The sequence below is a fragment of the Arachis duranensis genome, chromosome 9 (genome assembly GCF_000817695.3).
Source record: "Arachis duranensis cultivar V14167 chromosome 9, aradu.V14167.gnm2.J7QH, whole genome shotgun sequence".
NCBI classification, from domain to species: Eukaryota; Viridiplantae; Streptophyta; class Magnoliopsida; order Fabales; family Fabaceae; genus Arachis; species Arachis duranensis.
In genome coordinates this window covers 18,717,888-18,734,943 of record NC_029780.3, presented here as the reverse complement: position 1 = coordinate 18,734,943, position 17,056 = coordinate 18,717,888, and the positions used below count along the sequence as shown (strand labels likewise).

General features: G+C 32.2%; 1 protein-coding gene across 1 annotated transcript; it reads right to left on the bottom strand.

Moving 5' to 3' along the window:
- Positions 1 to 6,459: 6,459 nt before the first annotated feature.
- On the bottom strand, positions 6,460 to 8,464 carry LOC107464941 (pectinesterase). The gene is made up of 2 exons (XM_016083909.3): positions 7,408 to 8,464; positions 6,460 to 7,273 (listed from the first exon to the last, which is right to left on the bottom strand). The coding sequence occupies exons 1-2, from the start codon at positions 8,387 to 8,389 to the stop codon at positions 6,573 to 6,575; spliced, it is 1,683 nt and encodes a 560-aa protein (XP_015939395.1). The 5' UTR covers positions 8,390 to 8,464; the 3' UTR covers positions 6,460 to 6,572.
- Between the last annotated feature and the right edge of the window lie 8,592 nt (positions 8,465 to 17,056).

The window sequence follows — 17,056 nt, the reverse complement described above, 5'->3', positions numbered from 1 at the left end:
TTTCGAAAAAAATGCATAAATTTTTAAAAACATGCAATTGACACCAAACTTAAAAATTGACTCAAGACTCAAACAAGAAACACAATTTTTTTTGGTTTTTATGATTTTATGATTTTTTTGTTTTTCGAAAATTATTTTTAGAGAAACGAAAACAAATAAAATAAAAAAAATTTTGAAAGGTTTTTGAAAAAAATTTTTGAAAAGAAAATTACCTAATCTGAACAACAAGATGAACCGTCAGTTGTCCAAACTCGAACAATCCCCGGCAACGGCGCCAAAAACTTGGTGCACAAAATTGTGATCTCTAACAATGGCATTCAACTTGGTATGCGCATCTACTAACTTAGCACTTTCTTCACAACTCCGCACAACTAACCAACAAGTGCACTGGCTCGTCCAAGTAATAAACCTTACGTGAGTAAGGGTCGATCCCACGGAGATTGTTGGTATGAAGCAAGCTATGGTCATCTTGTAGATCTCAGTTAGGCTGATTCAAATGATTATGAAGTTTTCAAAAGTAATAATAAATAAAACATAAAATAAAGATAGAAATACTTATGTAAATCATCGGTGGAAATTCAGATAAGTGTATGGAGATGCTTTGTCCCTGTTGAATCTCTGCAACAAACTGCTTTCTTACTTTCAATCCTTCATACTCATTTCCATGGAAAGCTGTATGTAGGGCATCACCGTTGTCAATGGCTACTTCCCATCCTCTCAGTGAAAAAGCCCAACAATCGCGAGTTTGAAGCTCGTCACAGTCATTCAATCCCTGAATCCTACTCGGAATACCACAGACAAGGTTTAGACCTTCCGGATTCTCAGGAATGGCCGCCAATAATTCTAGCTTATACCATGAAGATTCTGATCAAGGAATCCAAGAGATATGTGCTCGTTCTAAGGTAGAACGGAAGTGGTTGTCAATCACGCGTTCATAAGGATGGATGATGATGAGTGTCACGGATCATCACATTCATCAGGTTGAAGTGCAACGGATATCTTGGAACAAGAATAAGCTGAACTGAATAGAAAATAGTACTAATTGCATTAAAACTCGAGGCACAGCAGAGCTCCACACCCTTAATCTATGGTGTGTAGAAACTCCACCGTTGAAAATACATAAGTGATGAAGGTCCAGTCATGGCCGAATGGTCAGCCCCCATGAATGATCAAAAGACCAAATGGTCAAGAGACTATACTGTCAAAGACCCCTAGTACAATAGTAAAAAATTCTATTTATACTAAACTAGTTACTAGGGTTTACAAAAATAAGTAATTGATGCAGAAATCCACTTCCGGGGCCCACTTGCTGTGTGCTTGGGCTGAGCTTGAGCTTTACACGTGCAGAGGCTTCTCTTGGAGTTAAATGCCAATTTGTAACGTGTTTTTGGCGTTACTCTGGTTTATGACGTGTTTCTGGCGTTTGACTCCAGAATGCAGCATGGAACTGGCATTAAACGCAAGTTGTAAAGTATGTACTATTATATATTGCTGGAAAGCTCTGGATGTCTACCTTCCAATGCCATTGAGAGCGCGTTATTTGGAGTTCTTTAGCTCTAGAAAATCCATTTCGAGTGCAGAGAGGTCAGAATCCAACAGCATCAGCAGTACTTTGTCAGCCTCCTTATCAGAGTTTTGCTCAGGTCCCTCAATTTCAACCAGAAAATACCTGAAATCACATAAAAACACACAAACTCATAGTAAAGTCCAGAAATGTGAATTTTACATAAAAACTAATGAAAACATCGCTAAAAGTAGCTAGATCCTACTAAAAACTACCTAAAAATAATGCCAAAAAGCGTATAAATTATCCGCTCATCAGCTGCCATAAAGTCTACCGAATTATTTGGGTTGGCTCCCGGCCCCTGAAGATTAGTACAACCTCTCCCATGACCTCTACTGCATCCACGAGGTGCCATCTGGTTTCTATAATACACACCAAACAATCGATATTAAGTTGATCAGTCTCAATATCAGAAGTTTAGTGCTTCAAAGTCCCAAATGCATGCTCATGAATGTTTATGCCAGTTATATCAAGTAGATATCTTAATAGCACATAACACACACATAGAGAATGCATAGAAGCATAGTCAATCCGTCCCTCAGGCTCTACAGGAACGAACTGCTCTAATACTATAATGTAACAGCCCTGACCACCCGCTAGCACGATATTGTCTGCTTTGGCACACAAGGCCTCACGGTTTTGCCTTTGACAATAGGGATGATAGCTGAAGCCTCCCATACTCACTCGTCAAAATGCATCATGCTAGGGAGAGGTATCCATACCCTTATAAAGCATGCTTCGTTCCCCTCCCCAACTGATGTGGGACCTTACAAAATAAAAATTGTATAGTAGAAGTTGTTAAAATTTTATAATTTAACATCCATAATTTTATAAGTATAACATCTATATATAATTTTAAACACATAATAATTTTAGACGATTTTAATAAATAGAAACTAATCAAATATAAGATATTTTTATTTTATATAAAATGTATTGAGTTAATTTGAGATTTTTTTAAATTAAAAATATCAAAATAGCAGCCAGGTTTACCTGCAGATTTGATAATAAATTCGTTGGGTTAAAAATTACCGTCGGAACCAAGTAAATGAAAAATTGGCACGATTAAATGAAACACGCCATTTTTGTCATAGGTAGCGCATCACTGGCTAATTTTTTTATGGTAAATCCGTCGGTAAAATTGACCCTAAATTCGAATTTGCAAACCCTTCCCCTCCATTTCTACAATATCATCAACCTTACTTCTCTCCCTTCTCTCTTTCTCTCTCGCTGTCAACCCCATCGCCACCATTCGCTGCCGTTTTGCTGGTCATTGCCATTCTCACTCACTCATCGCTGGTTATTATCACTCAGTCACTGTCACCACCTCAATATTATCGTGTCCTGCACCGTGCTCGTTCAACAGCATTAGCGCCTCCTATTCCAAACTCGTTCATCATTGTCGCGGCTATTCCTCTAGTCGGTCTTCCCTCATCATTGCCACGTCCAGCAGCAACTTTGCCACTCATCATCATTGTCTCTCGTAGTTTCATCATCGCTGCCTTGTCATTCCTTCCTTTTGTCACCGTCACCTCTCGTTTATTGCCATCTTCTATACTTAGTTCCTTTTTTTATTAGTTTCTTTTGAATTTTTTTCAACATTTGGGAATTTAATGTTTGTTCAATTGTTTAAAATGTTTTTTAAATTATTAATCTTCTGAGTTTGTATATTTGTTTGTTTAATTATTTGTGCAATTATTGTTGAATTTTTTATTTGGAAATTTATGGTTTATTTAATTGTCAGATATACATATATATGCTGCTGCTTGCCTCCTTTGTTTAATGAATTGAATAAGATGAGGATAAATTTGTGATTGTTTTTGTTTTGATTGTCTGTTTATGTTATATTTGTTACTTTTGATATAACTGTTTAAATCTATTACTGTTTGGAATTTAATATGATATTCTGATGGTATAGATTATTTTTGTATTATGATGGAGGATTTTTTTTATTATATAATTTAGAATTGATAATATTGCTTGTGAATTTTAATTTTTTTTTATTATGTAGTGGATTATTTTGTTGGAAGTTTTAAATTATGTTGTGAATTATTTTATTAGAAGTTTTAAATTTTGTCTACTTTAAAATTTATTTTAATTTTATTAGCACAAAACCTGCTCAATGAAATTCATTTGATGCACTAGCATAACTTAAATTGGAGGGACATGAATTTAAATTTTAATTGGTTGCCTAAATCTGTATTTTTAAATATTAAGTAAATTATTTATCCTTGATTTATTGTAAATTTATAGTTTGAAAGCTTGTTGATTTGGAATCATATGATACTATTGCAATAAAATTCAGAGGAAATGGCAGATTTTATATAGCTATAGTAAGTGCCCTTTTATTTTGTCAATTCTCAATGCTAAAATATTGTGCTAACGATTTTTGAGGATTTAATTTTTAGGTAGTCTTGTCATATGCAAGTAGTATAAATAATTTGGTATGGTTGATTTTTTATGTAATATAATAGCATTAGTATAGCCTAATTTCTAATATTTATCAGTATTCCTCTTTTGATTTTTGGTTTTATTTTGTTCAATTTTTGTATTTGAGAGTTTGGTGTATTTTAAATTTAACTTTTTTGCTTAATTGAATTCTCTAATTTTTTTAGTTTTAATAATAAATTTTTATATTTAAACTTGTTTATAAATTTTTAACTAAAAATTATAGATAAATTATTATAAAACTTTAAATTTTGTTAGTTTATTAGAAATTATTAAATTTAAAAATTTAAAATTATATATTGAATTTTTAAACAAATTAAAAAAAATTTAAGTTTATCGTCAGTTAAATCCGTTTGTAACTATTAATTTAATTATTAATAATAAATAATATATTAACGTTAAATTTACTGAAAAAAAATCGACGGTAATAAACTCTAGATTTTCGTCAATTAAAAATTCATATCACTAGTAAACAGTTACCAATAAAATTTATACTGTCGAATTTATTTTGTTGCTAAATTTGACAGTAAATAAGTTACCAACGAATTTTTTTGATAAATTCACCGGTATCTAACAATTTTTTTGTAGTGACCCATGGTATTCTCCCTCAAGCTTTATTCAAGCGATTCTGAACGATTTGATGATCCTAGATTGGACAGATCTATTGTCGGAGGGCTCTAATAGCTCACAACTACTAGACCAAATCTCCTTTATGCAGTAAAAAGATTAGAGTATCACAGTTCATGCATTATCCAATTTTACAGCAATAAAAAGCTGTGAAGAGAATCATGTGATTTCTAGGAGAAACAATAGGCTATGGCCTTGTCTTCACTAAAAGCACTGATTATAGGTTTATTGTTTTTGCAGATGCTAATTGGGCTGGAGACATTGATAATAGAAAATCTATTCCAGAATATTATGTGTACCTGGACAACAACAGCACAGAAACTGATTATCGTGCATTAACATCTACTATGTTAAAGATGATCTCACTTCATCAGCTTCTTGATGAGCTTAAGGTTTCACAAAAGATACCACGAACAATATATTGTAATAATCAATCAATTTGTTTGCTGGCTACCAACCCCATCTTGCATAGTAAGTGCAAATACATTGAGTTAGATCTGATTTTCATTTTATTAGAGAATTTGTCAACCAAGAAAAACTGTATGTTATTCATATACCTGTTACGAATTAAGTAGCCAATATTTTCACTAAACCACTTTTAATTAAGCTCTATGACAAATTTAGAATCAAATTTAGAGTGTGTGTGAACACCCACTTAAATTTGAGGGGCCGGGGATGTTAGAGACAATAATATAAATAAAGAGAAAGGATAGTTAAGAGTCAGTTACAAGTTTGTATATATATATTCGGTATATATACTCTGCCGCTACTGCAGTATGCGTGATACACATTCAATAGATTTCTTTTTCTTCAGTCACAAATTTTATTGCATTGTTTCAGTTCTTGCTCTACTCTCATTTGTAATATATGTATTAGAGTGGCTGAGTGCGATGTCATCACAAAGAATTTCTTTATCATCGAGTTAATTAGTGGATATACCTGATTAGTGATTACAAACATATTTACAAATTTTTAAAATTTAGGAACTTATTCATAAATGAGATGAATAATAAGTGCAGCCGCTAATACAAGCGAAAAAGAAAAAGTACCGTGAATTAATTATGTCTAATATAAAATTATAAGTACCGATGAATTTTTCACTCATTATATACAAATTAAAAGCAACAGATAGTGATGATATAAAATAAAAAACATTTTGCATCTTTAAGTAAATTATCGTTTCTAGCTATAAAAATTTTTAATGTTGACAATTCTAATAATAAATAAGGTAAATTAACTTGATATCCATAAAAAATTATACTAATTTTACAAAATTTTATAAAATATTCAACAAAAGTACCTATCAAAATACTCATTTTGATAATTTTGTTTAACTAATCTCTTCTTTAATATGTATTGAATTAGTTTACATTTTTCGTAGTTAAAATTGTCAATGTTTATATTGTTGATGATAATTAAATATGTAACTTTTCATTTATATTTTCATCACAATTAATTTACTTCTCTTGTATGTGTAAAAGATTATAAAAACTTGAATTTTTTGTGATCAGAAGACATAATTATAAAGAGATATTTGCCAATATATATATAATTTAAGTCACATAAATAAAAATAACAATTTTTTATATGATTATATAAATATTTATAAAAAATAAATATAATTGCATTAGTGCATGTTTTAGACTGCCATCAAAATTTATATATTGTGTTAATAAATTGCTTTGCCGCCATTAAAGTTTGATGTATTAGTATTGCTAACATCAATCGAAAAGAGACAAATAATAACACAATAAAATCAATCAATTAATTTCAATGTTGGTCACCACATCAAACTTTTCTCTAGGATCGATTGTCTACACATAAACTCAAAATCTTTGCCGATCTAATTCTCCAATAAAAAGTGGGAAGAATGAACGAAAGAATACAAAATCATATAACCCTCCACGATACCTCCCGATTCTTTAAAACTAAGTTAAGCCTTGGTGAAGCCAGCATCGTATGTAATGCCAGTGGCAGGGACCCAGGTGCTAGCTTGGATCCATCGCTCAGCAAGAAATTGAGAAGCCTCATCCTTACTAATAATGCCTTTTGCAAATGGGGCCCTGGCTCCGGCATTGGCACCAGCTCCAGTGTTTCCATACTCAACAAAGTAACAATTGTCAGTGTTAGCCTCAGTTGGTGGGTTCCATGGGATGTAACCTTGTGGCTGGATCAAATCACCAATGGTATTCTCAATGAACACTGCCCTTGAGAATGCCTTCCATGGCCTCGCCAAGAATGTCCTCACTGTCAACCTGTCTGGGTAGAGGGTGGAATCAGCCATGATCTCACAATTTTGGAGGACAATACCAGTAGGCATGTTCTTCTGGTCGGTTCCATCAGCGACCACAATGTTCTGCTGGTTTGACATGGGCTTCCTCACAATGATCCTAGAGTTTTGGATCAAGGTGGTGCCATAGCCGAAGATGAAGTCAATGGTACCAGAGATTTCGCAGTTGCGGTAGAACTGACGATGGGCGTGGGCATAAAGTGTATCTTGGTAACCACGCATTGCGCAATCAAAGAAGGCTGAGCGATCTCCCTGCACGCGGAGTGCCACTGCTTGGTGACCTTCAGCACCAGCGGTATTCTCGAATGCAATTGACTTGGCAATGAAATCATCAGCATTGGTGGCTGCACATACAATTCAACTCGTTAGTGATGTGGAAATTATATGATGTTTTATTAGTAAATAACCATGTCATTTTATAATAAAAGTTTTCAATAGAAAAGTTTTAGAATACGTGAGAAATGAAACTTGGACTTACAGAATGTGGATGTTCTCATGGTCTTAGTACCCTCATGGAAGTTCTTGCGACCGGTGATGATGGTTTTTGTATTTCCATCGCCATAGATGAACAAGTTCTTGAACTTCTTGTCAACGGTAATGTATTCATCATAAACGCCAGCCTTAACATAGATAATGTATCTACCTGTGTAGTTCTTAGGGTAAGAGTTAATAGCCTCCAAAACGGTCTTAAATTGGCCACTACCGTCCTTGGCAACAACAACATTAGGTCTGACATTATTGACGTCTTGCAAGAGTTTACGATCTGCGGCGGATAACCAAGTGGGGTATCCCTCATGATCCACCTCAAGGAGCTTTCTAGAAGCAGGTTTGAGGTTCAAGTTCAAACCAAGACCATTAAGGAAGTGGGACAATCCGGAAACAACATCAAGAGCAAGGGCAGTGAGCTGGCCAACGCTATCCAAGCTATCAGCTTGCAACTCGGTTTTGACTTTCTTTTCACCGTCGGTGTCAAAGCCGTCCATGCAAGATTGCTGGTAGGCAATAACGGCACCCAACCAGTTCTTGAGTTCAGCGGAACTCTGGTAAACATTTGCAAAATTGTTGTCAGTGATAAGGTTGATAGAGGCTTCGAGTTCGTGGGTTGCTGATTGCAGCAAATCCTTGCAATCATCAAGGGCCATCTTCATGCCAGGATTACTCTCGCCATGCTCCACAGAGAGGCTATCGGTCATGTTGAATGCCTTGATGACGGTATCCAATGTTCTCTTCACCACTTCTGAGACGTAATCCTTTGGGTCAGTGGTATTGACGTTGCCAATGACGTCATAGCAAAGTTTCTTGTCATCTGCGTTTTGGCACAACTTCTCGACTGCCTTGTTGTGGGATTTCAATTGGTCATGGCTGCTGTTGTTGTTGCTAACAACTGCAACGGTGCCAATGACAACACCAACTACAAGGATGATAGAAACTGCAGAAACAACGACTTTGCCGTTTGCCATTTTTTATTCTTAATTTATTTCTATCCAACAACGGCAATACAAATCAAGATAGAGGTAGATTGGGAAGGAGATTGAATCCTTCCCAATCTGTTATTTGTGTTTCTTGATGATGACGATGAAAACCTTGCATAAAGGTGGGTATTTATACTAGCGTTTATGATATTTTTATGTGTAAATAAACAAAAATAGACATTATTGACCGATTCTGTGGTAGCTATTAGCGGTTTGATTGAATTATTCTACGTATAGTTCGCGTTGTTTACTTTCTAAGAGGCACGAGTTGCTATTTTTTTGATTGAATGCATATATATAGAAAATACTATATAAATTCAAAGAAGTACTAATTAAAATATAGAAATAAATTACCTTCACCTCTATTTTCTTAACACTATGAAATGCGTTTAGCTACAATGTTTTGTTCTTTGCATCCCCTTTACGAATACATTTTACATTTCCACTAAATTCAACAAAGTTAACATAAGTTCAAGAAAAAAAAAATGTGCATGCGCACTGTTTTTCCTTTTCTATATTTTTATTAGAGAACACATAAATTTATTGACATATTACAAAAATTTTTATACATAACACTGAAATTTTTACTCATAATATAAAAATTTTTGTATATAATACATAAATTACAAACCATTTTTTTAACTAAATTCAACTAGACTAACACAAGTTCAACAAAAAAAATGTGCATGCGTCACTGTTTTTTCTTTTCTATATTTTTATTAGAGAGCACAAAAATTTTTATTAATAGCACCGAAAATTTTTATCCATAATATAAAATTTTTTATACATAATACATAAATTTTTGTTGCGAATATACTTTGTTAGTTAGGTAAGTCAATTGTGATTCTTTAAAAATTTTTATGTTGTATATCAAAAATTTTTGTACTATACATTAAAATTTTATTAATTAAGTGTAATATTTTAAATATGTAATTTTTTAAAAAGTTTTGTATTACGCACCAAAATTTTTTTACTATACATCAATTTTTTTTTTTGTATTATTTAACAAAATCGTGTTGTACGTATTTTATTAGTTAAATATTAATGTTATAAGCACGTGGTCTTTTAAAGTTTGTATGTTATATATCAAATTTATTATACTGTGAATCAAAATTCATATACTCTAATTGTTTTAAATATAAAAAAGAAAAAAATGAAAAAAGAAATCCAACCCAAAAAAAAATAAGGTTAAAAAAAATGTGCATATCTGACTTGGTAGGGAAATAATCGGTAAAATTACTTCATAGCTTAACTTTATTGTTTTACATTTGGGAAGGTCGAATATGGGCATGCTAAGTGGAAGAACTTTTTATTATTATTAGAATCTATTATACACTGATTTAGTTTAATTTTTTCATAAAGGTTGCTCAACTACTTATAATGAATCTAAAAGTACCACTTCCAATAATAATTTACCAAACTTTTTTTAATAAATAATAATGATACATGAAAGCCATGGATCATGCATAACATTAGTACAAAATAATAATCACAATCATCAACTATGTACTAAAGTCTACAGTGAGCCCCTAAAACAAGCCCAAACAACCGAAGGATCACCAATGTAATTATTGGTACGAATTTCGATCTATTATAAAATTTGATTACGGTGTCTAGTGTCTACTGACTCAGGTGAGTTGAGTTATAAGGGTTTGAGACAAAATCCATCAATTATGTTCTGTCAATATTTTGATAGAGTAGAGATTCGATTATACAAAAAAGGTGAGTTCTATGGTACTTTTTACTATAGTGTCTAAATTGTCTAATTTTCTTTTAAAAGTAAAAAATAAAATATTTAAAACAAAAAGTAAAATATTTAAAATTTATTAAATATTATTTATTTGCCTTTTTTGGTAAGTTAGGCACAATATCAAAGACATCATAGCATTCACCTACAAAAAAATAGGCCTTTAAATATGGGGTGAGTCGAGTCAGACTTGTATCGAAAATTCATAATTACACGTGATTTTATCCGGAAATATTATACAGAATGTGAAATTTAAAGATTAAAATAAAAGTGAAATCGTAAGTTGTGAAATTTAAAGACTAAAATAAAAGTAAAGACGTGGATGTCCACTCTAAAAAGTAAAATCTTTCGTAATTAAAGTGAAATCGCAAATTGTGAAAGTATGAGAAAAAAAAAATAGATTGTATCAAAAGAGAAACATTCTGTAATTTATTTCTTGTGATTTATAAATAAAAAAAAGTTCAAAAGAATTTAACACTTTACCATCACACAAAATTTTGGTCACACCGAAGTAACGGAAGCTAATGAAATACAAGTGTATATAAATATTTGGAGTCAACTTTTAATTTATTTTTTTTATTTTTTTATTTTCTTTATCCTTTTCTTTTTTGTTAACTTATTTTATCTTAATTTTCTTTGAGTATTTTTTTTAATATTTTGCTTTCTTTCAATCCTAATTTTATTTTTTTATCTATTTAAAACCTTCATTTATTTTATATTTTTTTAATCGTAATTCTTTACATTATTTATTATTGTTTAATATTAGACAAAGTCTTTAGTATAAATAATAGAGACAAATTTACATGTATAAATTTGTAGTGACAGTCTATAATTACAATAGGTGGCATAGCAGAAGACATGATGTAAAGTTTGACAGAATCGTTACAGAAAAAATTGAATGTAATAGTTGAAGAAGCTAATAATTTAACTTGATAATGATACGTTATGTTAATTAATTAATTTAGGTTGATTATAAGTCTAAATGTTGGTCTTTTCTAATTTTTGGACAAAAAATGAGTTTTGTGTTGCAAGCCAAAAATTATAAAAAGAATATCATAAGTTTTACATTGTTGTTACTTATTACTCAACAAACCAAAATATCAATACAACTATAATTACTCAAATAAAAAAATAAAAAGGCATTTCAATTTTGGTAATAATAATAATAATAATAATAATAATAAGCAACATTTAATTGAATCTGCATGCGTTATATAAAATAATTTATAGTTAATTTTAGTTATATTAATTTAATGAATCATTTTAAATCAAAATAAGAAATTTATAATAGTAAATCAAATAAAAAAATTTTGAGAAAAAGACAAATAGGTCTTTAACTTTTTGGTCCATAGACATTTATATCTTTGAGGATTTGAAAATATATTTAAGTCCCCAATTTTCTCAAAATCTGGACATATCGATCCCTGAATCTAATTTGTCCCATTTTAAAAACTCTCCACGTGTGCATCCGTATATCGACCAGGCCAGTACAACGGAAGCTATGTTTGATTTTTTCGTTGAGTCTGCTAGACCCAAGTGAACAGAAGGATCTATATGTCCAGGTTTTGAAAAGGTTAGAGACTTAAATATATTTTTAAATCGTTGAGGATTTAAATGTCCGCGAACCAAAAGGTTAAGGACCTATTTGTCCTTTTTTCAAAAGTTTTTTGTGACTAATTGACGATCGAATTTTCCATCAGTAAAGAAATTCACAAATATAATCACGTTGCAAGTATAGTTCTAAACCAACAAGAAATCCTTTCGTACAAAAGATTATTTGTCACAAGTAACAAAACCCAATAAAAATAAATAACCGAAGTATTCAAACCTCGGGTTGTCTTCTCAAGGAATTGCAGGGAAGTATGATTTATTATTGGTTATGGGAAAAGGTATATTTTTGGATTTTAATGTGTAAGATAAAAAGCAAGAATAGTAAATGGCAAGAAAGTAAATTGTAAGGAATTAATTTAAATAAATAATAAAACTCTTGACAAGGTATAAGAATTGGAAATCCTGTCCTAGTTATCCTTATCAGGTGTAATAAGAATTATTCAGTGCTCCCACTTAGTTATCCCTTACTAAATAAAGGAAAGTCAAGTGGAGTAATTAATTTGATTCCTCAGGTCCTAGTCAACTCCTGTGGGAAGATTAGCTTTAAAGGTAACCACATTTTCTTAAATATGCAAAATGCAGAATGCAATGCTAATATGAATGTTATGCATGATTCCAGGTTCAATCAAAACTCAAAAACAAACAAAACAGACTAAAACTAAAACTAAAAATGGGACAATCATACCATGGTGGGTTGTCTCCCACCTAGCACTTTTAGTTAAAGTCCTAAAGTTAGACATTTTGTGAGCTCTCCGTCATGGTGGCTTGTGTTTGAACTCATCCTGAAACTTTCACCAATACTTGGACTTCCAATAAGCTCTATCAATACCAAGTAAATTTCTCAAGCTTTGATGGAGTTCTTCACAAGCTTTGAGCTCCCAATTTTGATCCTCATATATTTCCGAATCCTAAATTTTGTTTCTACACCCGTCTTCAAGTTGATTATCATGATTCCATCCGGGTGGTTCAGCTTTAGAATTCTCACTGAAGCGTCTAAACAACTTCCTAGACCCATTCAATTGAGCTCTACACCAACCTTTGCGTTTAAACTTAAAGCTTTCAACCATAATGAACCTTGCAGGACAATTCTTACCACTGACCATCTTCCTCTTACTCTTAATGCCACAAAGGCTCTAAGTTGACCATCCGTCTCCAGTAGCCCATATTCAAGTGGAATTAGAAAGTTAAGGGATATGAATTTTACCTACTTGAATGTTGTAAAGGATGATGGCAACTTAGCGGGAGGGGTCTCCAACAACTTTGGCAAGGTAGTTGCAGGCTTTACTCCATTGTGCTCTTCTCTAACAACTTCCACCTCTTTGCAAGTTTCTTCACTTTCAACCTCTTCTTCTTGGCAGCTTTCTTCCAATTTAATCTTTTCTTCATTGCTTACCAAGGGTATGGGAGGCTGTGCTTCTGCTTCTTTAGTCTCCGTCTCTTGATCAACCTCTTCCAAGTCTTTAACCAGGATATGCCTTAGAGGTTGTACACCCTCCTCAGCATCAATTTCAATCACCTTGGAAGGAGGCTCTATAACTTGACTTTCCCATGGAGGTTCCGCATCTTCTAAGTCTTCGACCACTTCTTCCTCTTTAACGATTACGGCTTCCTCCAATTGTTTCAATACAAAGTCATGCTGCTCATTGTCCACCGGAGTTTCTAGCTTCTCCTTCATGCTGCGTTCTTCAGTAGATTCTCCACATGAAGTCCTGGGAGTTCCTTGAGTGTCCAGATGTTGGGAGTCTAGTCGGCTTATCGCTTGGCCCAGTTGTTGAATGGTTCCATTGAGTCAATCCATTGTCTCCTTAAAACGATCCTTTAACTCTTATTGCGCTCGGCTATCATAAGTAGGATCATAGTGCTCTTGGATTGATGGATATGGAGATGGTGAATATTGAGGTGGTCGTTCTTGGGAGTAATTGGGTTAGAATTAGGATGGTTCTATATATGGTTCATATGGTGGTTGAGGGTTAGGGTCATATGGAGGTGAATGGCGGAAAGGGGCTTGTGAGTGTGGTGGTCCAAAGTCATGTTGAGGAGGGGGTTCATAGGCATATGGTGGTGGTTGTTGATAATCAAAAGAGTGCTCACCATAGCCATTGCCTTGATATGCATCACATAATGGTTGTTGATAGTCCATTGGAGGTGGTTGTTGCCATGACGGTTGATCAAATCTTTGTGGCTCCTCCATCTTTGATTGTTCTATCCTTGGTGCATGTTGTCATTATAATTTCCTCTTCGTGCAACATAATTGTAACAAGACTCATAGCCAAAGGGGTGAGAGTTCATAGTAGTAGGAGAAAATAAAAACAACAACTAACAAAAAGAAAATATTTTGAAAAAGATATGATTTTTGAAAAAAAAAAGATAAGATAAGATTTTGAAATAAGATAAGATAAGATAAGATTTTGAAAAAGATATGATTTTTTTTGAAAAATATTTACAATAACAAATAATAAGGCACACATTTGCAATTCTCCGGCAACGGCAGCATATTGACGATCGAATTTTCTATCGGTAAAGAAATTCACAAATATAATCGCGTTGCAAGTATAGTTCTAAACCAACAAGAAATCCTTTCGTACAAAAGATTGTTTGTCACAAGTAACAAAACTCAATAAAAATAAATAACCGAAGTATTCAAACCTCGGGTCGTCTTCTCAAGGAATTACAGGGAAGTATGATTTATTATTGGTTATGGAAAAAGGTATATTTTTGGGTTTTAATGTATAAGATAAAAAGCAAGAATAGTAAATGGCAAGAAAGTAAATTGTAAGGAATTAATTTAAATAAATAATAAAACTCTTGGCAAGGTATAAGAATTGGAAATCCTGTCCTAGTTATCTTTATCATGTGTGATGAGAATTGTTTAGTGCTTCCACTTAGTTATCCCTTACTAAATAAAGGAAAGTCAAGTGGAGTAATTAACTTGATTCCTCAGGTTCTAGTCAATTCCTGTGGGATGACTAGCTTTACAGGTAACCAAATTAATCAGCAACTCCCAATTTCAACCACTGTTTTATTTGATAACTCAAGCGTCACCAATTACTTAACCAAAGTCAAAAGAGAAATTCTAAATTAAATTGAAGACATCATAAATAGAATAAAGCAATCATAAATATGAAACACATCAAATTACGTTTAAACATAAATTCAAATCTAACATGGAAAAGTTCATAAATTAAATTGGGAAAATAAATAAAAGGAATATTAAACCTGGAAATTGAGAAGAAGAAATCCTAAATCCTTTAAGAGGAATCCTAATCCTAAAATCTAAGAGAGAGAGAGACTCTCTCTCTCTCTAAAACTACATCTAAATTATGAAAAGTGAAATACGAGTCATCTCTCTTCATTCCTTCACTTTGCAGCCTTTAATCTGTGTTTTCTGGGCTTGAAACTGGGCCGAAAATAGCCCAAGATTCACTGGTTGTGAAATCTGTCACGCTGATTTTCGTCACTGCGACACGTCCGCGTGGAGCACGCGTTCGTGTCACCTAGCTGTACGGATACTGTGGCGAATTATATATCAAATCGAAACCCTGGATGTTAGCTTTCCAACGCAACTGGAACTGCGTCATTTGGACTTCTGTAGCTCAAGTTATGACTGTTTGAGTGCGAAAGGGTCAGGTTGGCAACTTTGGCAATTGCTTCAGCTTCTTGTATTCTTTCCACTTTTGCATGCTTTCTTTCCATCCTCTGAGCCATTCCTGCCCTATAAACTCTAAAATCACTTAACACACATATCAAGGCATCGAATGATAATAAAAGATGATTAAAATACACAAATTAAAGACTCTAGAAAGCAAGTTTTTAATCATAGAACAAATTCTGAAAAGGAATTGTAAAACCATGCAAATAGTATGAATAAGTGTGCAAAGGCTTGATAAAAACCACTCAATTAAGCACAAGATAAACCATAAAATAGTGGTTTATTAGTAATCAAATAAAAAAGTTTGATTTGTTTTATATTTATTTGGATATTTAAAAACACCCAAGTATGTAACACTTGCAAAAAAAATTGATTCTTCTCTTATAGAATTACAAATTGTGTATATTATTAAATACTATTAGAACATCTTATTATACACATAGTATAAGCGAAAAAAAATAAAATAAAAAAGAGAAAGACATAATGGTTTTTAGAGAGAAATTAAACTAACACACCATAAAAATCTTAAAATTATAGAGAGAAGTTGGACATTTTTTTTTTCTAAAATTACCTAAACTATAATAAAATACTAAACTGAAACTATTTGATTGATCCCCCTTGATCCATTATTCGAATGCTTCAAAAATGAGTTCGATTAGACCCCAAAAATGAGCATGAACTTGCTAGCCACATGTTCGTTCAAGCGAGTCACGTGTCAGGAGTCATGCATATGCGCCTATGGTGTGTATGCACGAACTGAGAATGATGCGTACGCATGACTTGGAGAATTTTCAGTCTTTATTTTTTCATGAATTCTCCACTTTTGTAGGCTAACTTGCTAAACCATTATTATCTTTTAAAACTTATATCACTTAAACAATCATTTCAATGTATCGAATGGAATGAAAGTGAATTAAATTTGGTAATTTAAAGTATAAAAAGTATTTTTATAACAATTAAGCACAACTACAAAGAAATTCACAAAACATGCAATTTCAATGCATAAGTGCAAGATAAGTTAATAAAATTCACTTTTTTCAATTAAAAAATTATCATAATATATAGATTTATTAGCATGTTCTTAGTCTCAGCTACTCAGGTCAGTTGATGATAAACCCATTGAGTTTTGTTTTTTTTTTAAGTGGTTTTCCAAAATGTAACGCCCGTCGATTCTAATATTTCATATATTTCTATTATTAAATATGCGTATAATTTTTAGGCATTGATAATGTAAAATATTTTCTACAATCATTTAATCACATCTATTTATTTAGGTAATATTTATGTAGTCACTATATAAATTTGTTATTTTTACTCATATAACCTTATGTAATTAAATGCACATGTAAAATAATTTCACACTAACATTACAACGAAATTAACTTCTATTAAATATATCTTCCAAATTTTGTATAAATATGTCTATTAATTTAAGATTTGCTTAAAAAGATTAATTCTTTATTCTTCTATATCCAAACTTCTTCATTCCAACATATTCTATAATAATAATTTCAAGGTGCAAACATACTCTAATTATTAATCTATCATTAGAATTTTTTGACTACATTGGTGTTTAATAGCAATAAATACTTTTTTATAACAAAATTGTAATAACTTTAATTTTTGGCCTTTAAATTTTTTGTTCGGC

What these genes read in the sequence shown, in the direction of transcription:
- LOC107464941 (XM_016083909.3), bottom strand. Translation starts at nt 8,389, where the DNA reads ATGGCAAACGGCAAAGTCGTTGTTTCTGCAGTTTCTATCATCCTTGTA. An exon ending in CATGAGAACATCCACATTCT is followed by an intron (nt 7,274 to 7,407) that starts GTAAGTCCAAGT and finishes TTGTATGTGCAG; the next exon opens with CCACCAATGCTGATGATTTC.